The 25,309-nt window shown below is 41.8% G+C and overlaps 1 protein-coding gene across 1 annotated transcript; it reads right to left on the reverse strand.

Annotated features, from left to right (window-relative positions):
- Positions 1-260: 260 nt before the first annotated feature.
- TRUB2 (TruB pseudouridine synthase family member 2) lies at positions 261-24,450 on the reverse strand. The gene is made up of 8 exons (XM_082260161.1): positions 24,328-24,450; positions 20,139-20,270; positions 13,290-13,364; positions 12,230-12,291; positions 11,660-11,741; positions 7,674-7,746; positions 5,882-6,018; positions 261-695 (listed from the first exon to the last, which is right to left on the reverse strand). The coding sequence occupies exons 1-8, from the start codon at positions 24,443-24,445 to the stop codon at positions 406-408; spliced, it is 969 nt and encodes a 322-aa protein (XP_082116287.1). The 5' UTR covers positions 24,446-24,450; the 3' UTR covers positions 261-405.
- Positions 24,451-25,309: the final 859 nt, after the last annotated feature.

The raw sequence follows: 25,309 nt of genomic DNA on the forward strand, positions 1-25,309 counted from the left end.
CTTTAAGTAAAAAGCTGTTACATACATAAAAGGCGTACTTGTTTTTCTGCTTAACTCTGCCAAAGAATTTGCGATTCTGTTGACCAGTTTTTTAATTTATAGACTTTTGCCACACAGAAAAGCCAGGCAGATGACATGCATCTCCTTGTTCAAAAACGCAAGCTTCTTTGTCACCCCTCTCCCACTAGATTGATCAGTGGGCAATGAACTGGGCATCACCACCTTTGTACAATGAGCAGGTAGGTGATTCAGTGAAATTTCCCTACGAAGTAGTAGAGTGATTTGAGTGCCTGTGTAATGCAGTAGGTGTGGTGCCCACAAGAATAACTGTACAGAATACAGTAATCCTTTAAGAAGTTAAAAATGTACACATGTTTTTTCAGCTGAAGTGGATTTTGAACTGCCTCAGGTTGACCGAGTCCTTCTCTCATTGCCGTGTGACCCCTCTGAATTAGTGTTTAAGGAAAAGTCCATCCTTTCTTTCAGGATTTCTTCAACTTTGGGTTGGCATTCTTTTATGGCATTGCACACACTATCCAGATCCCAATGTGCTCGTGTCAAGGCACAGTCCAATGTAAAAGGGCCATCCCGTATACAACGCACTTTATTGCAGACTGCAGTGGATTTGAGCTCCAGCCCAATCTCATGGATTACTTTGCGGAGATACTTCTGAGTCTCATGCATACACCGGATCTCTGTAGGAAGAAAAACAGCCTTCTATGTATCAATACATGCTAAACAAGGAGCTATTCAGAAAGCATTGAGGTAAAAAAAAAAAAATGCTAGACAATTTGCATTTTAGAAAAAAATAAATGCTTCTTAATGCCGGTTCACATTAGTGCGATGACAGAGATCACATGTAATTCGGAGCGCACTGCTCCTAAAATTATATGCGATCTCTGTGCGGTGCAAATTCAGCCATACAGTTTGCATGGCTGAATTTGCACCGCAATCGCACTAAAAGACGCACAGGACCCTTTTTTTGGTCCCCAGAAGAAACGGATCGCATGGTGGTTCACACTAGTGCGATCCGATTCTGTGCGAATTTACAGATCGCACTGCGATATGCGATCTTATCTATGGGTTGTCATTAACTTTTAATTGACACCCCCAATGTATCGCATATGGCAGTGTGAACTGCCAGGGGTGCGAATGCGATGCGTTCATAGCACAATTGTGAACCGGCACTAAGTGTTACAGGAAAAAGGTTTTTTTGTTGCATTGTAAATTACATTATGTGCAAAATTGAAACACAATTAAATATAGTCACATAATTGTACACAAAATAAAATATCAATTGAATATCCAAATACTATTAAAAAATTTCACCGAGTCCAAATAGGTCTAATAAATTGAAAACAAATATCAAAAAATCTTGTGTGTGACACCAAGTGCTGCAGAGCTCCACCTCTCCCAACAGACTGGAACTTACAAAAAACATTTGCCTCTCCTATTCATTTGGTGAAGATGCTTGTTAGCATTTTGATTTTGTGGGCATATTCAATTGAGAATTTATTTTGTAGATGATTATGTGGCTACATTTAGTCCCCGTTCACACTGGGGCGACCTGGTCGCCTCACAGGTCGCCTTCCATAGGGAAGCTGCGGACCCGTTCTAATAGGAGCGACACAAGGGTCCGGAGCTTCTTTGGGGCGACCCAGAGCGACCGTCATAGACTTCAATGTTATGAAGTCCGTGCCGGCCGCTCCAAGGTCGCGGCGCGCTGCTCGCACCGCGACCTCGGAGGTTGCCTGGGGAAGTCGGATCACCCCAGTGTGAACGGGGCCTTAATTGGGTTTCCATTTTGCAAATAAGTTTAATTTACAGTGCTCCAAAAAAAAAAAAAAAAAAAACTTTTCTTTTAACACTTTTAGGTTATACACATTGTGGCAGCAGTGGAATTATTATTCACTTTTTTTTTTTCTCCTTGTAGCACAGAGTAAGGCCCCTTTCACACAGGCGGACCGTTCAGATCCGCCTGTTCGTTTTTTGGCGGATCTGAACATTCCCCCTGTGCATTCCTATGGGGCATCGGATGGCAGCGGAGACATGTCCGCTGACATCCGACCCGATCCGTCAAATCAGGACGGAAGGAAACCATATTTTCCATCCGTTCAGCGGATCGGACCAGAACGGACCGACGGTCCGTTCCCATCCGATTTCCCCCATAGAGTTGCATGGGGAACTGACAGCTGTGTCTCCGCACACAGCGCGGAGACACAGCTGACCTCCTGCTGCTCAGCGGGGGATCGGCGCCTCAATCCCCCGCTGAGAAAAACGGAATCCGTCCGAAGGATGGATAGTGTGAAAGGGGCCTAAGGAGTTTTAAAACTACTCCCCCCCCCCCCCCCGAGCAATTGTAAAATGACGGTTGGGAGGGATCCCTATTGTTCTAGGAGGACGTCATATGACGTCCTACCGAGAACGGGCCACGTTCGGGCATGATTTGTCACCTGCTGTGGCCGGTACCATGTGACCACTATGACCAATCATAGCAGATTACATGACAGTTGTAAACAATAAATGGCTTCCTTTCATGCCATTCATTGCATACAATTGTGTTGCTAGCTGTGTTTGGTCACAGTGATCACATGGTACAGACAGGCCAATCACAGCCCATTTGTACCATGTGATTAGCTGTGGCCAAATCACAATACACAGTGTCTACACAATGTCATTTAGTAAAAATATTTGCTTATAGCAGTGATTATTACTGCTATAAGAAAGCATAGTACTGTATGAAAAAAAAAAACAAATACAAAAAAATACCCCTCATCAACTACCCAGAATGGCACAGTGTTACTATGGTAACATTGTATTGCTCTGGTCAAAGTATGAAAACCAGTCAATGTCCCTGGCCACTGCCACCCCAGTTATATGATGATGCTGTACTGCACTGGTGACAGTATGTAAAAAAAATGTGAAATGTGTATAGCATTTTAATGTAAATTTTTGTTGTTTTACCAATACTCTACACATAACTAGTTCTAGGAAGCAAATAAAATGCTTCTACTCTGATACACATTTTTTGTACGGTAACCTGCAGTGACTAGTCTAAGCTGAATAGTGTAGTCAGGGCCAAAACTAGGGGGGGAGGGAGGAGAGGGTGAAGTGCCCCGGGCGCCACATAGAAAGGGGCGCCGCCAGGCTAATCCCATTTTCTCCCCCTGCAGCATCCCAGACATCCGATCTTCTCCACATCACAAGGGATACAGCCACAGCAAAGATTGGAGACATCATCTTCCTTCAGACACACATGCTGTGCATATATTATATTGTACACAGGCACAGTGGACTGAGAGCAATGTCCCCAGCCCTGCCTATCTTTGCCTCACATCATAAGTCCCACCCCTTCTAGGACCCCAGGGTGGCGCTGCCATTGGCTACTGGGGGGTCACATGAGCAAAGAGGAGGATAGTCTAGTATCCTCGGCGAGTCAAGTCTCCTTGCTGTGTGAGGAGCGCTACATGAGGAGGAGGACAGCAGTAGAGGATGGGAGTGGTGCCTAACAGAAGAGAGGCTGTGTTAGGTAATGAAATCACAGCTAAGATGGAAAGTTATGTTACCAGGAGGAGTACTGCTGCTACAGGCTGAACCAAAAGAGGAGAAGGAGGGCAAGAGTGAGTGTCACACACTAAAATAGGGATACCACCAGTAAGGAAGAAGAGCGCACAGAAGCAGGCCTTATTAAGGACCACTTCTTTCCCTAGTGGTGCCCCTCCTAATCCACTATGGAAGTGAGGTTTGAAATCTCCTCAAAGTGCTGCTGCTTTCTTCTGGCACTGTGGCTAGGGTTGCCACCTTTTCTTCAAGCCAAACCCGAACACTTTAGCGGTGCACAGAATTTTTTGGTTTTATTTCGCCTCATTCAAACCTTACCTAGGCGGTGATTGTATAGGCCTTCATGCTACACATGCAGCGGTCACTATAACCAAAACTTTGAAGTGACACAGATATATACACTGCTCAAAAGAAATGAAAGGAACACTTTTTAATCAGAGTATAGCATTGAGTCAAATAAACTCCTGGGATATTGATCTGGTCAGTTAGGTAGCAGAGGGGGTTGTTAATCAGTTTTAGCTGCTTTGGTGTTAATGAAATTAAAAAACAGGTGCACTAGATGGGCAACAATTAGACAACCTCCAAAACAGGAATAGTTTTACAGGTAGAGGCAAATTACATTTTTTATCCCTACTCTTTTCTGACTGTTTTTCACTAGTTTTGCATTTGGATAGGGTCAGTGTCACTACTGGAAGCATGAGGCGATACTAGGACCCTGTAGAGTCTGCACAGACAGTCCAACTCTTCCAGAATGGCACATCAATAGGTGCCATTGTCAGAAGGTTTGCTGTGAGATTCAAGGAGACAGGCAGTTACTCTAGGAGAGCTGGACAGGGCCTGTAGAAGGTCCTTAACCCAGCAGTAGGACTGGTATCTGCTCCTTTGTGCAAGGAGGAACAGGATGAGCACTGCCAGAGCCCTACAAAATGACCTGCAGCAGGCCACTAGTGTGAATGTCTCGAACCAAACAATTATAACAGACTTCCTGAGAGCCCAACGTCCTCTAGTGGACCATGCGCTCACTGTCCAGCACCATGAAGCTCGATTGACATTTGCCATCGAACACCAGAATTTGCAGGTCCACCGCTGGTGCCCTGTGCTTTTCGCAGATGGGAACAGGTTCACCCTGAAGCACATGTGACTGATATGAAAGGGTCTGGAGAAGCTATGTAGAACGTTATGCTGCCTGTAACATCAATCAGCAGGACCAGTTTGGTGGTGGGTCAGTGATGGTCTAGGAGGGACGCACAGACCTCTACAGGCTAGAATATGGCACCCTGGCTACCATTTGGTATCAGAACCCATTTTCAGATCCTAAGCTGGTGCAGTTGGTCCTGGGTTCCTCCTGGTGCACGACAATGACCAGCCTCAAGTGGCAAGAGTATGGAGCCAGTTCCTGGAGGATGAAGGAATTGATACCATTGAATGGCCCCCACACTCGCCTGAACTAAATCCAAAAGAACACATCTGGGACATTATGTTTCGGTCAATCCGACGCGGCCAGGTTGCACCTCCAATCTGGTCAGAATCTCAACGATGCCCTGGTCCAGATCTGGGAGGAACTATCCAAAGACACCAGCCGTCATCTCATTACGAGCATGCCCCGATGTTGTCAGACATGCATATAAGCACGTGGGGGTCATGCAAACTACTGAGTACCATTTTGAGTTGCTGCAATGAAATTTCAGCAAAATTGACAAACCTGCTGCATCATTTTTTCACTTTGATTTTTGGGGTGTCTTTGAATTTAGCCCTCTGTAGGTTGATAATTTTCTTTTCTATCAAACGATGTGGCATCCTTTCCTTCCTAACACACCACCCAGTCCAGATCAGTATGGATACCCAGCAATATATTTGCCCCATTCAGATCTAATGTGTTTTGAAAGCGTTCCTTTAATTTTTTTTTGAGCAGTGTATATAGATCTACCATGTTGTGGCTTACTCATCTATTTATTACACTCTCACTGGCATGGAGCTGTGTGGATAGAGAACTTTTCACTCGAGTGTGGGGGGGGGGTGTCGAGCTGAGTCTTCGCCTTGGGTGAAAGAATGTCCAGCATCGCCACTGAGTGTAGTTCGGCATAAAAGTATATGGAAATCTATATGATCCAGTTCCAGAAGTGAATAAGAACATTAACATAATTGTCCAGTAATCAAATAATGTCAAGAACATAAAATACCCCTTTTGGACACTTCTATTTTGTGGTCACATGATTTTCCCCATGTGACAAAAGAAAAAAAAAAAAAATATGACATTTCCAATACTAAATTGAGCACATTTATGCAACTGGTACCCGTTCTTCAATAAAAAAAAACATACCTAGAGTGAAGTCAGGTGGAGAAAACTCCACACATCGCAATGCCAGTATAAGAGGTGGGGTCTTCACCTTAGGCCGGAGCTGGCCTTGTACTGCCAAGTCATATGCTTCCTCGCTTTTAAGATCCACATTACTGTACCTGGGAAAGAATCAGCCATAAGGTCACAGGTGTTACTTGTACGAGTTACCATTACTTTTTATTAGTGTACACTGGTAGTCCCTTATTTAAAAATCTTAATAATAATGTATAGTATATAAACTATGAGAGCTGCCATTGATGGACAATTTGATACTAAGTCCAACCCCCTTTCATTTACACGTTTTACATGGCAGAGTCTCATGCCAGGGGAGGCATTGCCACCATATGAGATTTCAATAGGGGCTGGGGCTTCATTCAGGGAGGGAGAGGATGCTAGAATTCACTTGGCCAAACATTAGAACTCTGTACAACAGGGACCTAGGAACCAAGAAGCACCCCAAGGACACCACATCTCTTCTATTTTACAAGCAGATGTACATTTGGAAAAAACAAATCAATAAAATATTCTGTAGCACTAGTGACAGACATTTTCAGGTTTATGTACTTAAATTAAATTTTTTTGTCAAAAGGTGTACTTATCCTTTATTATTTTTTGTTTTGTGAGCCTCTAAAGCATTGCACCAGATCGCTGATGCTATGCAGATTGGTCAGTGCATCGGCCTTCTCGTACCTCAATTCGGACAGAAGAATGAATGAGCTGCCACAACGCTCACAGGTCTGTGTTAAGTTTATTGAAAACTACAAGCTGACAGCAGCAAAGGCTGCCAGACCTTGTAGTTTTCCCATTCACAGAGCACTGTGAATGAGTGATGCGGCCTGGCAGGCCAAGCGGGGGCCGGTGAATTCATAACATGTGGTTACACCCTGAATATAAGTGTAACAAGTCATGGAAGGTAAACAGCCTTTAAAAATGAATGATTCATTGGTAAGTGCTAGTAAGCATAGCAGTCAGGATGGCAGATTACTCATCATAGCTGGCAGAAGACCTGCCTGGTGCCAGCGTAAAACGTGTAATTGCCTCTTGCATCTTGCATCTTAAATGCAGTTACAAACCCATCCTTTGTAAATATAAATAAATGTGGTTCTAAACACAGACCACACAAAAAAAACAGGTCTGGATATGCTGTGGCAGTCTTTGCTCAAAAATAGAATTAATCAATGTGTGTACATAATGGAACTGCTGTACAAAAGAAAAAAGGTGGCCAAATACAAGGTGATCCTATTTGGAACTGAGCAGTCATACTACAAACTATCCTCCATTGAACAAATAAGCAAGCTTAAAGTGTTTGTAAATACCAGACATGAAATATGAACAAAGCATATTCCTCTATAGTGTGTACTTGTCTAAAAGAGCACTGTCCCTTTTGTCTGCTGCTTCTTTCCTTTGAGTCACTTCTGATATTTTTTTCCTGACACCAATTGAAAAAAGGTGACAGGGGTGGAACCTCCCACTGATTGACAGCCATAGCTCTGTTCCTGTGTGGAAGGGGTGTCTCCCTATCCTCCAATCAGCTCTAAGAGATGTCCTTACTGAGCATTGCTCCCCAATCCCTTTTTTCTGAACACTCGGAAAATCGTTATAATTCAGCACTTTGAACGTATGTACAGGAGAGATGGTCACAGATAAACAGGTACAACTTATGTAGGAGGATTTTTTTCATCTCTGTATCACCTGAGGCCAGTCACTTTACTGGGTATATGTAAGCGTTTAAAACCACTTTAAGATAACTGAACAGATCAACAGAAGTGCCTACATTATCATAGACTTTTGGTTGGCTCCTTGAATCATGGCAAGCACACGTTCAAATTTCTCTCTGCTAATATGATCTGTGAAGGAAATAAAAGATCAGCGTTAGTATTTTTACTTGTATGATCAGAGACCAATTGAATCATTACATTAGTCCAGGGGTGTCCAAACTACGGCCCTCCAGCTGTTCAGGAACTACAATTCCCATGAGGCATTGTAAATCTCTGACATTCACAGACATAACTAGGCATGATGGAGAATTGTAGTTCCTGAACAGCGGGAGGGCCATAGTTTGGACATAGCTGCATTAGTCAAACAAACTCCCTTTGCGATATGCTGAAACCTAAGATGTACAGTGCCTTGAAATAGTATTCACACCCCTTGAAATTTTCCACATTTTGTCATTCTACAACCAAAAACATAAAACGTATTTTATTGGGATTTTATGTGATAGACCAACACAAAGGGGCACACAATTGTGAAGTGGAAGGAAAATGATGAATGATTTTTTAAAAGTTTTTACAAATATATATGTGAAAAGTGTGGGGTGCATTGGTTTTCACCCCCCCCCCCTCCCCCGAGTCAATACTTTGTAGGACCACCTTTCGCTGCAATTACAGCTGCAGGTCTTTTTGGGTGTCTCTACCAGCTTTGCACATCTAGAGAGTGACATTTTTGCCCAGTCTTCTCTGCAAAATAGCTCAAGCTCAGTCAAATTGGATGGACAACATCTGTAAACAGGAATTTTCAAGTCTTGCCACAGATTCTCAATTGGATTTAAGTGTGGACTTTGGCTGGTCCATTCTAACACATGAATGTGCTTTGATCTAAACCATTCCATTGTAGCTCTGGCTGTATGTTTAGAGTTGTTGTCCTGCTGGAAGGTGAACCGCTGCACCAGTCTCAAGTCTTTTGCAGACTAACAGGCTTTCTTCTAAGATTGCCCTGTATTTGGCTCCATCCATCTTCCCATCAACTCTGCTCAGCTTCCCTGTCCCTGCTGAAGAAAAGCATTCCCACAACATGATGCTGCCACCACCATGTTTCACGGTGGGGATGGAGTGTTCAGGGTGATGTGCAGTGTTAGTTTTCTAGAAATAAAAAAGGTGTATCCCTGCACTGTAGTGTTAGTTTTTTGCATTCCGACCACACATTGCGTTTTGCTTTAAGGCCAAAAAGTTTAATTTTGGTCTCATATGACCAGAGCACCTTCCACATGCTTGCTATGTCCCCCAAATGACTTTTCACAAACTGTAAACAGGACTTTTTATGGCTTTCTTTCAACAATGGCTTCTTTCTTGCCACTCTTCCATAAAGGCCAGATTTGTGGAGTTCACGACCAAACATTGTCCTGTGGACAGATTCTCCCACCTGAGCTGTGCATCTCCTCCAAAGTTACCATGGGCCTCTTGGCTGCTACGCCGATTATTGCTCTCCTTGCCCGGCCTGTCAGTTTAGGTGGATGGCCATGTTTTCGTAGGTTTGCAGTTGTGCCATACTCTTTCCATTTTCAGATGATGGATTGAACAGTATTCCGTGAGACGTTCAAAACTTGGGATAGAGATATATATATATATATATATATATATTTTTTTTATAACCTAACCATTCTTTAAACTTCTCCACATCTTTATCCCTGACCTGTCTGGTGTGTTACTTGGCTTTCATGATGCTGTTTGTTCCCTAAGGCTGGTCATACATGTTCAATCACCTTGTACAATTTTCCTTTAGATTTACTAAAAACCATATAATATGGAGGTCAAACAAACTAAACAGTTTTCAATTGTATCCAATTTGGCAGGCCCTTGCACTACATATGACTCACAATAAAACAGCACTTGCAATGGCGAAATTTATTCATTTATTCTATGGTTCCCTGAAAAATAAGATAATTAAAATTTTTATGGAGTTCTGTACTCCCAAGGGTTTAAAAGACTATGGTTTATCTTTTTAGATATAGGCCTTGGTACGCCTGCTGGTAAACCAAAATTTAAAGCAGCCCAAATAGCCTTCTACATGCAAACATAAATCCCTATCTGGGTTTAACTTGATGCCTTTACAATTTACTCTCTATACTGGTTCCCGTCCAACTCGTGGCCATTGCCTTTCCTTAATGCATTTGCTAAAAGCAAAAATAACTCTCTCAATCAACATTAACGATTTTTAAACTTTATTCTACTAGTCCTACTAAATAGATATGAATGTAAATTATATTTACTTGTTTTAACCCCCCCTTTTTTTTTTTTTCTTTTTTTTTTTACATTTCTTCAGTTCCTTCCTGGTTTCTGGCCTAGGCCAAAATGATGTCACACATTCCATGATCCTACATGCCTGAACCAGGAAGTAAAGGTTACATGAATCATCTTCCCTTACTCAAGATGTCCATAGCTAGAAATGCCAGCAGGGTTTTTTCTCAACAAAAAGAGCATGGAGACATGGAAACATGCTGTGGTTATAAATGAATTAAACAGCGTTTTCAATTTGTGGTGCTCAGATACGGTTAAGTTCTGCTTTAAAGGTGTGGGACTCTAAGTGCTCAGGAGGCCTCATCTCTCCTCACCTATTTAGTAGGTCTAGTGAGATACCCCGTTTCCTTCTGGACAAAAATCACCATTACATTTACATGGTGAATCTAAAAAGGTTTCACAGATAATACAATCAAAAAGGAAGTAGCTAAGTCTTTCAATTTTTTTTTTTTTTTTTCGAGGAAAACCGGATTCTTCTAACCGAAAATTTTAATATGTACAACTACAGCACATTGTCTTCTCTCTTGAAAAGACCAAAACCTCACTTGTTCTCACAGACTTTGAAAGTAAATGGCATGCTGCTCCTCATACCCTGGGACTTAACTCTCTTCAGTCCCCTAAGGAACCCCTCAAAACTAAATTACATGCTATGCTGGGAAGAGAGACTAGGCAAAACCTTATCAGATGAGGACTGCATGGAAATCCAGACCTCCATGGCTAAGAACTTATTTAATATTTTAGCATTAAACTCATTCACACTTTATTTAGTTGGTATTTAACTCCTTTTTGCATTTCTATATATCAAACTACTCGCTTCGTTGTTTTTGGGGCTGTGGATAAGAGGGTACAATGCTACATATTTGGTGGACATGCCTCTGGGCAAAAAGGTTATGAATCTAGGTTTACTCTGTTATATATACAGTTTTACATCGTAACTGAAACCAGGATCCCGTAGAAGCCCTATTAGGGCTCTTTCACACAGCCGCTCCGATTTTCTATTTAGCTGCGGCACTTGTTTTTTTTTTCACGGACACGGGTGACACTTGTGTCATCCGCTCCGTATGTCCGCATATCATCCCATCCGTTTGCAGATGATATACGGACATAATGTAAGTCTATGGGGATTGCGGATGTCAGCGGATGACACCCGATTTTGCTTCCTTTCCGTTTTTTAAACGGAAAAAAAATAGGGTTCTGTTCCGTTCCAAAAAACGGAACAGAACTGAAAGGACGAAAATCGGATGTCAGCGGAGCAATCCCATTGACATGCATTATGTCCGTATTTCATCCGCAAAAAAATGGGATGAAATACAGACATACGGAGCGCCCGTGTGAAAGGGCCTTAAACAAACTAATACAAAAGGAAATGGATTGCCTTCATGTTTAATGCTCTCAGACAGACCATAGCCCATTCACAGAAGACCCTACATTTTCAGGATGTTAAAGCACGAATAAACAGGACAAAAAGAGAAACTCCCAAAAGCTAGATATCATAAGAGACCCCGGGTAAACTTCTTTCATGGATAGCCTACTCCCAACCTTACTCTGTGGTTTTGCAAATAAAGCCACAAGTGGGTGATTGTCTGATTCCCCAGGAACAAGAAAATTTTTTTTCAAATTCCTTCACAAATAGCAGTAAAGAAAGAACCCAACTCTTCCCCATGCCACTGAAAACTAAATAAACGTTTTGGCTAGACTTCCATTTTAAATAAAAGTAGATGTAAAGAGGTAAAATGTGTTCACTCACCAAACGTTGTCTTTTCCACAATTTTTCCAGCATCTGAAAAATCTGCAGTAGCTTTGCCAAATGTACCAGAAACCGTGTAATCCTTTAAAATAAGAAATGGAAATATAGATAAATAAGGACATTGTGTTTTGCAAAGATTAAAGTGTATGCATAGCCAAAGACTTTTTTTTATAGTTTTGGAAAGAGCAGGGATAGAATAGAACCCCTTTCAAGCTTTTATTCCTGTGAGTATTCACTATCTGCTCTGGTGACCACTTTCACAGGACAGCAAGTGATGGGTAACCCCAAATTTTACATCCGACACCAGAACAAGTGTAAATCTTCCAACAGAAGACTGCTCTGGTGATGATGGTCTAAGAGGGGAATTCTCCATAATTTATGGAGCTTTTCTCTCACTTTACATTTTGTCTCCAGAGTAGGAAGCAAAGCTAAATCTCCCAAAGGGGATGGGGACTGCGACAAAAAAAAAAAAAAAAAACGACATGAGTTTTAATCATTCCATTCTTTATCCATCACTAAAGAAAAAAAAGCTATATACACAGTTTAATTTCAGCACATCATAAGTCATACCCTGGTATGATGATTCTCATCCATGACTGTGAGAATCTTGGCTCCATCGCCAATTGCAAACACTGCAAAAAAAGAAAAACAAAATTGGAGTAAAATACATCAAACTAAAATTGCATCACAGATTGTTGCTGATGTAGGTGACAAACAACAATGGCTCTTATGTCTGACAAGCAGTGTACTCATAATAACATATCCTAATGCACATGGCAACCAATCAGCATCCAACTCTAATATTAAAGTTCAGGTTCAGACATAAAAGGTAGAAAGCCAATTGGTTTCTATGAGCAATAAGTCATTTACTTTTGTCACACTTGTTAATAATTACGTTCAATATCCCTATACCAAAGATACCACTGTAGTGCCATTCACCAATGGCCCATGTTATTAATATGAACAACTTTCAGGCCTTGTTTGAAATGACGCTCCCTGACACGGTAATCCTGACATTAAATTTCGGTTTAGTTTTAGTCAGTCTTTTGACTAAAATTTAATTTTCGTTTTAGTAGTATTTTAGTCGCCTAAAATCTCCAGTACAGTTTGGTCAACTAAAATCTCCAGTACCCACCTGGATTTCTCTTTTCCTAGGCGCTCCGCCTGTCTGTTAAAGCCCCAGCTCCTGACTATCAGCAAGCTATATTAACAGAGAAATACAGGCTCCCTCTGTCTGCCGCCTGCCTGGGAGTTCTGGAAAAATGCCCTGGAAATCACGGAAGAGGTACTCCTCCATCGGATTCGGGTCTGTCTGGATGTGACGTAGTGAGTGTTTCCCCTCCCAACAAGGTAGCAGTTCTTAGCATCAAGTAAAATAACAGCTTCCCCAGACCGTCCAGTTCCCTGCCCTTTGCACTCCCATTTACTTTCCCATCCCTCTTTGAAGGTCACCTCCCCATCCCCAAAGTATAATACACCCTGCCCTGTGCACTTCCTCACTCCCATTTACTTCCCTAGCCCCATTATATTATATTTTAAAAGTGCACTTCTGTTTGTCAAAAAACAATACTTTTATTTATGAAATTTCCATTTTAATAAGAATAACTAAAAAGTGAAATCTGTAACTTACCCAAGACTCCAGATGACATCTTGTCAAGTTTGTGCCCTACACCAATCTTCAGGAAAGTGTACGCTTGCCCTTTAACTGTGAATGTGTCAAAACATGAGACAAGATATCCAAGATGAAACGGGTGTTATGTACAAGTAGATGTATTTATTAGAGTCAATGTATAGCGACTCTCCTACTTTGATATGAGCCCCATATCCCCAGACGTTGCTGGTTACAGAGAAACGCACTCGGAGGGGCCTCACACGTGATGTTATTCTGTAAGTCGGCCGGTTATCATTTTATTACAATCCTGGTGAAATACTACACTACGTGGATTTTTTTCTGTACTTCAACTTCCTCCATGGAGTCTATCATGGCTTAGGAGATCGTAGAATCCTTTGCATGCAATACAATTGGGTAATATTAGTATTGAACACGTCACAAATTTTCTAGGCAAATATTTTTAAAGTGCTATTGACGTGAAAACTTCACCACATGTCGATAACAACCGATGCAATCCATACATACAAAGAAACCAAAACAAATAAGTTCAGAATGGAAGTTATGTGTAATAAAAATGGAATGACACGGATCAGCCCTGCGCATTCAGAGTTGTGCTATAAGTGTCAGCAGGCGGTTGGAACTTTCTTTCATGTGGTATGGGATTGTCCCGAGATTCAGGAATACTGGAGAGGGGTGGTGGCCGTGATGAGTGCGGTAGTGGAGGTCCAGGTCCCCCTTGACCCTAGGATACTTCTTCTGGGGCTGGGTGGTTTGGTGACTCAGGCTAAATATATGAAACTGTTATTGTTTTACTTGTCGTTTTATGCCAGGAAAACCCTACTGCAACATTGGAGGGGATCCGCTCCTCCGACGGTCGCCCATTGGCGGGCATTGGTGGACTCTGCCCTTCCACTTTATAAACTGACCTACATGAGCCGTCAATGCCCGCAGAAGTTTGGAAAGATTTGGGGCAAGTGGCTGGGGACGCGGTCTGTACGCCTTTAGTTATGGTGGGATGGGGCTTGGTGGCAGGGGTGTTGCTCTGTCCCTTCATGCCCCTGGGTGTTGCTTTGGTTCTAATTCCCCTGGGGGGCTGGGGAGGTGGGGCACGGTGGCGGTGTCCCCTCCCTTAGTCCCCTGATCCCGCACCTCCTTCTCCCACGGGGCCCCTGACTATATCTGGATCTGGGACTTAAACAATGTTGTGTCTCCTGTACTGTATGTGTCTATCACTTCGGGTTACTAATGTGGGTTAACTGTTTTGATTGTGTACCTTGCCTGTATTTGTGCACGGATTATTGTTTTATGCTGCAATTATCTCCTTTTTGTTTTGGATAATGTACCTTGTTGGCTGCACTTCTGTATTGTTGCACTGATTTTCTAACAAAACTTTTCTGTTAAAAAAAAAAAAAAAAATATGGAATGACACAGGGAAAAAGTATTGAACACGCCAACTGTAATTTATTTAACCACTTAGGGGGTTGTAAAGTCAGGAAGGTTTTTTATCTTAATGCATTCAGATAAAAAGCTTTATGTATGTAGCAGCCGTGCCAGCACCCCCTAATACTTACCTGAGTGCCCTCTGTCCACGAGTCCCTCGGCCGTCCTGGGACTCTCCCTCCTGATTGGCTAAGATACAGCCACGGCACCTCTGGCTCCCGCGGCTGTCAAAGTCAGTGAGCCAATTAGGAGAGAGAGGGGTGGGACCGAACAGATACATGGAGCTGCAGCTTGGCTCGGGTTCCCTTACAGCAAGCTGTTTTCTGTGGGGGCACTTGATAGGAGGTAGGGGCCAGGAGCAGGAACGAGGGACCCAAGAAAGAGGATCCGGGCCGCTCTGTGCCAAATCAATTGCACAAAAGGAGGCAAGTAGAACATATTTGTTATTAAAAAAAAAAAAAAAAAAAAAAAAAAAAAGAAGGAGGCTTTACAATTACTTTAAGGACCAAGCCAATTTCTGACACATGTTGTTTACAAGTTAAAATCTGTATTTATTGCTAGAAAATTACTTAGAACGTTATATACTGTATATATATATATATATATATATATATATATATATTTTTTTGGCAAAGACTCTGGAGAATAAAATGACGGTCGCTGAAATATTTTTTGCCACGCGGTATTTGCTCAGCGGTCTTTTAAACACACTTCACTGAATATTAAATAAATAAAAAATAAAAAACGTAAAGTTAGCCCAATTTTTTTGTATATTGTGAAAGATGTCACGCCAAGTAAATAGACACCTAACATGTTACGGTTTAAAATTAAAATTGCGCACACTCGTGGATGGGGAGACAAACTATGGTACTTAAAAATCTCCATAGGCTATGCTTTAAAACAATGTAACGGTTACCAGTTTAAAGTTAAAGGGGAGGACTTTTGCTAGAATATTGCTCTCGCTCTGACCATTGCAACTTAGTTATGCGTTTTCTTTGGTGCGCAAGCTCACGGGGACGCTTAAAAAAGGGGAAAAAAAAAAGTTTTTTTTTTTTAACAATGTTCCTTAAAAAAAAAAATCTGATCACTTTTATTGCTGTCACAAGGAATGTAAACATCTCTTGTGACAGCAATAGGCAATGACGGGTGCACTTTATAGAGGGGTTTGGAGTCTTCAAGTTATTAAAAAAGCCGAAATTTGCATTTTTGAATACTGTCAGTTTTTTTAAATCAGCGCCATTAGCAGCCAAATAAACCGGAAGTGGCTTCCAGGGTTACTTGATCAGAGAATCCAGGCTTTGTTCGGGACTCTAACCAGCGGACGTGACAGCTGAAGGCATCACCCCCGTACAACCACTTCTTCAAGCCGACGTACAGGTACGTTAATATGCAGGAAGTGGTTAATACTACGTACAAAATCCCTGCTGACGAAGTCGATTGAGTTACGCAACGTGTACGGGGATGGAGCCTGCGCACACACGTCGCATCTGTGACCCGGTATTATCATTCAAGTTTGTGTAAGCCCTCACTGCTCAACTGCCTGGATATGCGAGTGTAAATGATGCCACTATTATTTTCTAAATAAATGTAAATCAGAGAGCACTAGCAGCATGTCTTTTTTTGCCTTCACATATTAAACGGCTATACGTCTGCATTCCCTGAGACATAAAGGAGGAAGGAGGAGGAGGTTATCCCGTTATATCTTTATCACCATTGAGTTTAAACAGCTTATCTGACTCATTGGAACATATGAGTCAGAGAGAGGTGAGCTGCCATTGAGCACTTATTAAAGCACACAGAGCACTTGTGTGTGGATTGGAGCACCAGCACCTTATATTTAACTGCACAAGCACGGAAGGATTATTTATTTGAACTTTTTTTTTTTTTTTATCTATTTTTCACTATGGACTTTTTACACATTTAATATTTATCTAATATTATATTGATCTAATTTTGCACATGTACAAATGTTATTCATTTTTGATATTACCACTGCTATACACTTGAAATTATGATTAACTGATATTATTTATCAATTATTTAAGTGCTGGCTTGTGTTGCTCCTATTAGAACCGTTCCTGTACTAGACAATGGACCGCGACGGACAAGTCGCACTAGTGTGAACCGGCACTGAACCAGCTGATATTAGTTTGCACTAACAAGGGGCAGGATTACCTTCTAATTACTGATAGATTTCAGCTGGTGTCCTGGCTTTCCATGCCTTTTTTGCACCTCCCTTTCTGCACGTGTTCAACATTTTTTCCCTGTGTCACTCCATTTTATTACGCATAACTTAATTTCTAAATGGATTGTTTTTGGTTTCATTGTATGTATGGATTACATGGGTTGTTACCGACATGTGGTAAAAACTTCAGGTCAATAGCACCTTTAGAAATATATTTGCCTAGAAAAATGGGTACGTGTTCAATTCTTATTTTACCTGCTGTATATAGCTGCTATTCAGCAAGGCGTCTGATGGTCTCCTTGTGGCATCAGAGCAGCTGGTAAGGAGCTCATTTAATCGTTTGTGGCGCTTCCTTTTGGGAGCACTTTTTCTTCGGTGGTGGGCGTCATCATTAATTCTTCATATATATATATATATATATATATATATATATATATACATACCGTATTTATGGGCGTATAACATGCACTCTTTCCTCCTGAAAATGGAGGAAAAAGCAACAGTGCGTGTTATACGCTGATATAAGAAAGAAAGACCAGGAAACAGCGCCGAGAGGTAGAAGGGGACGGGCCGGGCCGAGAGGAAGGAATGACGAGCGGTAATCGGAAGTCCCGCCTCCTATGCCGAACCGTGTGACGTCTATCATAGGCGCCGGGACTTCTGATGACAGCGATGGCTCATCCTCCCCTCTCCTCGGCCCGGTCCGCCCCCTTCTACCTCTCTGCGCTGCTTTCAGGCCTTTGGATAGTGTCACTGGCGCTGGCGAGGCTGCATTTAAGGACACTGGCGTTGGCGAGGCTGCATTCGTGGGCACTGCGCTGGCGAGGCTGCATTTGATTTAAGAAAAAAATGTTCTGAGTTCAAAGCTGTTTATTTTAAATTTCAGCTTTTTTCCTACAATGACCTCAAGCTTTTTTCCTGAAATTTCTCTCCTAAAATTTAGGTGCGTGTTATACACACACACTATATATATATATATATATATATATATATATATATATATATATATATATATATATATATATATATATATATATACATACATATATATATACATATATATATATATATATATATATATATATATATATATATATATACACATACACACACACACACACACACACACACATACATATATATACACACACACACACAGTACAGACCAAAAGTTTGTACCCACCTTCTCATTGAAAGAGTTTTCTTTATTTTCATGACTATGAAAATTGTAGATTCACACTGAAGGCATCAAAACTATGAATTAACACATGTGGAATTATATACATAACAAAAAGTGTGAAACAACTGAAAATATGTCATATTCTAGGTTCTTCAAAGTAGCCACCTTTTGCTTTGATTACTGCTTTGCACACTCTTGGCATTCTCTTGATGAGCTTCAAGAGGTAGTCACCTAAAATGGTCTTCCAACAGTCTTGAAGGAGTTCCCAGAGATGCTTAGCACTTGTTGGCCCTTTTGCCTTCACTCGGCGGTCCAGCTCACCCCAAACCATCTCGATTGGGTTCAGGTCCGGTGACTGTGGAGGCCAGGTCATCTGGCGCAGCACCCCATCACTCTCCTTCTTGGTCAAATAGCCCTTACACAGCCTGGAGGTGTATTTGGGGTCATTGTCCTGTTGAAAAATAAAATGATGGTCCAACTAATCGCAAACCGGATGGAATAGCATGCCGCTGCAAGATGCTGTGGTAGCCATGCTGGTTCAGTATGCCTTCAATTTTGCATAAATCCCCAACAGTGTCACCAGCAAAGCACCCCCACACCATCACACCTCCTCCTCCATGCTTCACGGTGGGAACCAGGCATGTAGAGTCCATCCGTTCACCTTTTCTGCGTCGCACAACGACACGTGGTTGGAACCAAAGATCTCAAATTTGGACTCATCAGACCAAAGCACAGATTTCCACTGGTCTAATGTCCATTCCTTGTGTTCTTTAGCCCAAACAAGTCTCTTCTGCCACTCGTTTTCCTGTACTTCGCTGCTTTTTTCATGCGATAATACAAATTCTAATCAGGGCCGTCTTTATTCTTTATTGGACCCTGGACAAACATTTTCTTGGGCCCTCTTGAATCCACTTATCAACTATTTGGGGGCTCAAGGGGCAGCTGCTTTGGGCCCCACAGCAATGACTAGACCCGGGGCAGCTGCCCCTTTTGCCCTGTGTTAAAGAAAGCCCTGATTCTAACAGTCTATTCAGTAGGACTATCAGCTGTGTATCCACCTGACTTCTGCACAACACAACTGATGGTCCCAACCCCATTTATAAGGCAAGAAATCACACTTATTAAACCTGAAAGGGCACACCTGTGAAGTGAAAACCATTTCAGGTGACTACCTCTTGAAGTGTGACTCTACAATTTTCATAGTCATGAAAATAAAGAAAACTCTTTGAATGAGAAGGGGTGTCCAAACTTTTGGTCTGTAATATATATATATATATATATATATATATATATATATATATATATATATATATATATATATATATATATATATATATATATATATATATATAGTATTTTTTGCACAGGTTTTCTTCTTGTCTCTGAACTTCTGGTGCTGCAGGGCTTAAAAGCTTCAGGTTCTGAGGTAAGCTGCTGCAAAAAAGATGCATTAAGAACCCGCCTCCTTCTCCTCCATTGAGAAAATTATTTCATTGCTTTGACTGCCTGGAACCCAATCTGTAAATGGGGAAAAAGGATCCTGTGACGTATCACTCTCCCTCATTCAGAGACTGTGCTACAAGCAGTGTAAACAATGAAAGAACGTTTCTCAGACAAGCAAGGTGGGGGTGGGTCTCCAAATCCAGTAAGTGAGCCGTCAACTCCAAATGCATATAGAAAATGTATTGGTTACATGAAAAGAGCATACAGGAAGGCTAACGTGTTTCGGCAAATCGCCTTGATCACAGCACAGAGGTGGTGGGTCTCCTGCACAACTTTTTCATAGCAACTCTGGAGCTATTAACCTCAGCTGCACCAGAAGCCCACAGACAGGAAGAGGCTGGACCATGTCTGTAGTAAAGATTTCTCCAGGATCAAACTGCCTGTATGAAGTGGGACATCTTTTCTTACCGGTAAGTAATGTCACTAAAGCTATACAGAAAAAAAAATAGTTTTAACACATGAAAACTAAAGAAAAATAAAATAAAACTGAATAATATAAAACTAGATTTTTTTTTTTTATAAAGGACCACCCATTAAAGAAATATTGAAAGGTACTAACCCAACACATGGTCAACTAAAGATGGGACAGATGTGATCACCTTGGTTAGTTCCACCCCACTACAGCCTTCACTGCTTTCTGGGAGGAAAAGCATCTTTTCCTGAGATGAGCGTTGATGGAGAGTGTTCAATTCTAAACAAAAGGGAAAAAAAAAAAAGTTTATGAAACTAAAATTGTGCAAAACTGTACTGTTATTCCTAAACAACATACAATTTTAATGCGTATCGATGGTCAAAATGAAAAGTCAAATTTATTTCCACATTTTATTTCGATTACTTCTAGCTCCCAATAATCTGGACCACCTTGAAATTTGGAAACTTACTTTGTGAAGATCCCCACACATTTACTTGCTTGAATTCTGTGAAAGGTATTCACTCTACCCTGGGAGTAGGTACTGCTGTGTCACACATTTCACAGAGCCTGCCTTCCGAACTACAGAGGTGCTGAGAGGAGGAGTTTCAGGAGCCGGAGTCAGTACAGGAATTACAGCTTGGCTGCAGCAAGGTACCATGGGATGTGTAGTCCTCAAAGCAGAAATGTACCTGTAGCACTGCCCCCTAGAGGACTGCTGGATATAACACTTCCTGGATTCCCCTGGGTTACCCGTAGTACTTGGCACAGTCAATGATCAGTCCAGGGGATCTTTTTTTGTAGTTTTATTTAGAGCTTGGATAAGAGAAGGGATGAGTGGGATACTCCAACTAGCAACTATTCACAGTATTGAGGACATCTGACTTGAGAATGCGGCAAGGCCGCTGCTTCACTCTGCCACTGGAATGAGGGTAAAGAAAGTGTTCCTGTGTTCAATTATCTTCAGGGTTCTAACTTGGCACCCCCTTTCTCTCTCACTGTGGCCTGACACCCGTCCACTGACTCTACACTCCGGAGTGGTCCTCTTCCTAGGCAGACCCCTGGGCAAGTTCTCCTGTACTCACGGACACTGTTTTCCAGATTCACTTAAGCCCCAACTCCTCCAGTCAGCTTCTCCTGGACCTCTGGGTTCAGTCACACTCCCTGGTTCACTAGGCCAACCACCTGTAACCACCATCCACTGCTGCAGAAGTGGAGACTGTCATCACCCTCCTTCTGGGACCTGGCTTCCCGCTCAAAAACCCCCTGCCTCATGTGCTCCTGGCTTCTATACCCTATTCCATGATGCACCACTCTCTGTGCCAAACCCATGGGATAGATATCAAAGCCTGTGTGTCATTGGCTGGGTTTCCTCCACTGTCCAATGTACTGCTCCATTGGATACAGTGGGGACACTCCCTCAGCCCACATGAACACATGGAGCAGGCCCAGCTAGCAGATCTAACTCCCTGAGAAGCAGAGAGTACAAATGCTTTGCCTACTGCTTTTCTGTTTTCTGCTTTTCTGCAGAGAAAGCCAAAACTATATCTGCCATCTAGTACCCGACTAGGAGGGTGCTACATACCCATAAGAAATTGCTTCTTGCTGGAGGCTGCCATTTTGCTGAAGCCCAGAGCCCTCACATAGTAGTAAATCATAGAGTGGAACTAAACCCATTGATTTAACGGTTTCAAAAAACAAGTTACATTCCTGGAATGTCGGGATTGCTAACTGTCACATTTGCTTGTGTCCTCAACCAAACTGTCAAACCATCAAATGGCTGGTTTCATAACTGGTCACAGGTGCAGCACCATGGCATATAGGGCTCTACAAACTCAGCAGTGCCTAAAACAGGAGAGCAACTGAGCATGTGCAGAGCAGGGTGAAACAGTGTATTACTGGATTTTAACCACTTTAGCCCCAAGCCCATTTTTGACACTTTTTGTTTACAAGTTAAAATCTGTATTTTTTGCTAGAAAACTACTTAGAACCCCCAAACACACACATATATATTGTATTTAGCAAAGTCTCTGGAGAATAAAATGGCGGTCATTGCAATATTTTTTGTCACGCGGTATTTGTGCAGCGGTCTTTCAAATGCCATTTTTTTTGTATATTGTGAAAGATGGTGTCACGCCCGAGTAAATAGATACCCAACATGTTACGGTTTAAAATTGCGCACACCCGCGGAATGGCGACAAACTACGGTCAATAAAAATCTCCATAGGCGACGCTTTAAAATGTTTTAATGGTTACCAATTTAGAGTTAGAGTTAAAAATTATTGCTCATGATCTGGCGATCGCGGCGATACCTCACATGTGTGGTTTAAACAGCGATTTCATTTGCGGAGTGACTTCCGTGTATGCTTTCTTTCCTGCGCAAACTCACGGCGACGGGGCAGCTAAAATTTTTTTTTTTTTCCCCCATTTTCATTTTTTTTTTAGCAAAAGGTTTTTTAAAATAAGTGAAACAGGTGCAAAAGGTTGAAACGGCGCTACCTTTCAAGTGATAAGGTGCCAAGCAAATAAATAAATAGTGATATTGTGTATATTTTAGAACATAAAGTGCTCAAGTGATTGATGGTCAATGCAATGACCGACCTTTATTGACCCCTGAAAACTGCACACTGATTGGGTGCAAAGTGCTGGTGCAAATAAATCAATAAAAGTTGAATAAAACAACAGTGGATTTATTTAAAAAGGAGCCTGCTGTTAAACAGCGTGATATATCAGTGATAACAGTGATAGAAATTCATAAAACCAATTTAATAAATAAACGAAATAGATTCCAAAAGACAGTGAATTTGTTTAAAAAGAGCCTGCTGTTAAGCAGCGTGATGTACCAGTGATAATAGTGATAGAAGTTCATAAAATCAATTTAATGACTAAATAAAATAGGTTCCAGCTCTTCTTGAAAACAATAACCAACAATAAGAACCGGAAGAATTGTATATATAAGTGAACAGGCAAGTGGTTTAAGAGAAAAACTTTGGTTGCAATCACCAGTATAACCACTTGGTGTCGCACCTCTTATACAACCTGCTGTATATTAGAAATAATGGGACAGATGGTAATATCCTGGGGTTCCTCCAATGCGATCTCCCTCCTTGTTCCTCAAAAATATATAGAGAGAGGGGGGGAACCCCTTGGTATAGTATATAGTGCAATTTAAATGGCTGAGGTAGTGACTCACAGTTACGGCTGTCCACGATCAGCAGAGAAGCCGGGAAGCTTCCGCGTTCCACGGCCCTAGCTCCAAAACCGGAAGTGACGTAATGATGTACGACTCCACCCTACGCGTTTCGTCAGAGGATATATCACGCTGTTTAACAGCAGGCTCCTTTTTAAATAAATCCACTGTTTTATTCAACTTTTATTGTTTTATTGATTTATTTGCACCAGCACTTTGCACCCAATCATTTTGCAGCTTTCAGGGGTCAATAAAGGTCGGTCATTGCATTGACCATCAATCACTTGAGCACTTCATGTTATAAAATATACACAATATCACTATTTATTTATTTATTTGCTTGGCACCTTATCACTTGAAAGATAGCGCCGTTTCAACCTTTTGCACCTGTTTCACTTCTTTAACCCTTTCTTAGGGTTGGTTGTTGGCAGCTTACACCTTAATTTTTTTAAATATATTTATTGTAAACTCCATAGCGCTGGTCACCTTTTGTTTATTCTTTTTAAAATAAACCTCCCTTGTGACAGCAATATGCAGTGGCAGGTACTCTTTATGGAGGGATCGGGGTATAAAAGACCCTAGACCCCTCCACTACACTTCCATGTATTCAAAACGCCGAAAACTGCATTTTTGAATACATTCACTTTTTGAAACTGCCGCCTTTAGCAGCCGAGTAACCCGGATGTGACGTCATGGATGCCGCCTCCGGGTTACGTCATTGGAAGACCCGGTCGAAGCCGCTTCCGCTGCGTTAAGTGGTTAAACAGTATAGACACTTGTTTTTAATCTTTTACACACCTATACCTGCAAAATGGGCCAGCCTGAAGTGATCTGGCAGGACTTTATTTTCTGACTAAAGTTTCACTTTAAGAATCAAAATAACTAGCAGAGGAGAAGCTGCAGAGCATGTAGAGAATGCAGGAAGTTTTGGATAGAGATAGCCAGCAGACAGGCAGCACTCACAACATGAAAGGAGAATTTGCAAGATATCATATATTGGATTGTCAAATAAAACTATTGTTTGTATTGTTATTACAATGCTGATGTAACAAAATGAAAGCATATGCTGTGACCATTGAACTTTGTTAAGCCTGCAAAGAAATACAGTAATACACTATTTTTATGAAGGCTCCAGCCAAGTAACCATACCTTTCAGCAATGTCATCTCCAGTGTGTCACGCGCATTCTTCCAGATAACATCAGGTGGTTTATATACAGAAAATAGCCCATTTAATGAACGAAGAATAGAGGATGTGGACCGTGCCATGGCTGAGCTTTCGCTTAATAAAGATAAAAAAAACAAAAGCAAACAGATTATGGTTTATGCCAAGAAGAAGCCATAAGCGTAATAATAACACAATTCCAAAACAAGCAGTGTGTACAAACGTGCATTCAAACAGCTGTATTGGTTACAAAATTATAAGGGCTCCTTTAAACTAGGGGCAGTCATTGCTGCTTCTCTGAAAAACAAACTGTGGTGGATGACTTTACACAGGCATTTGACAGGTGGCCCAGAGGCGACATTGAAAGGCCGCAGCACAGCATCACAATCACATGCATTATATGCAGATATAGTGCAGCCCTATTCACTTGAATGGGTCAGGTTGGTAGCAATACTGCCCACCAAAATTGATTGTGGTATAACTTCTGCCTCAGTCAAAAAACAAAGCATTGCAGCAGGTGTACTACTACCACCCCGTCTGGCCAAAATTTTAGTTTTTTTTGTTTTTTACCCCCCCCCTCTGCAAGTGGGAACATCAAGAGCTTTAATATTGTGCATATAAACATTTTTTGGAAGACGGACCCCCTATATTAGTGTCAGTGGGAAAAGGGCCCCTTAATAGAAGTATTTGGTGGGGAAAGAGCTCTTTTATGAGTGATCAATGGGAGAAGGGCCCCTTATAGGGAGTGATCAATGGGAGAAGGGCCCCTTATAGGGAGTGATCAATGGGAGAAGGGCCCCTTATAGGGAGTGATCAATGGGAGAAGGGCCCCTTATAGGGAGTGATCAATGGGAGAAGGGCCCCTTATAGGGAGTGATCAATGGGAGAAGGGCCCCTTATAGGGAGTGATCAATGGGAGAAGGGCCCCTTATAGGGAGTGATCAATGGGAGAAGGGCCCCTTATAGGG

This window comes from Pelophylax lessonae (assembly GCF_965119305.1).
Source record: "Pelophylax lessonae genome assembly, chromosome: 6".
Taxonomy (NCBI): Eukaryota; Metazoa; Chordata; class Amphibia; order Anura; family Ranidae; genus Pelophylax; species Pelophylax lessonae.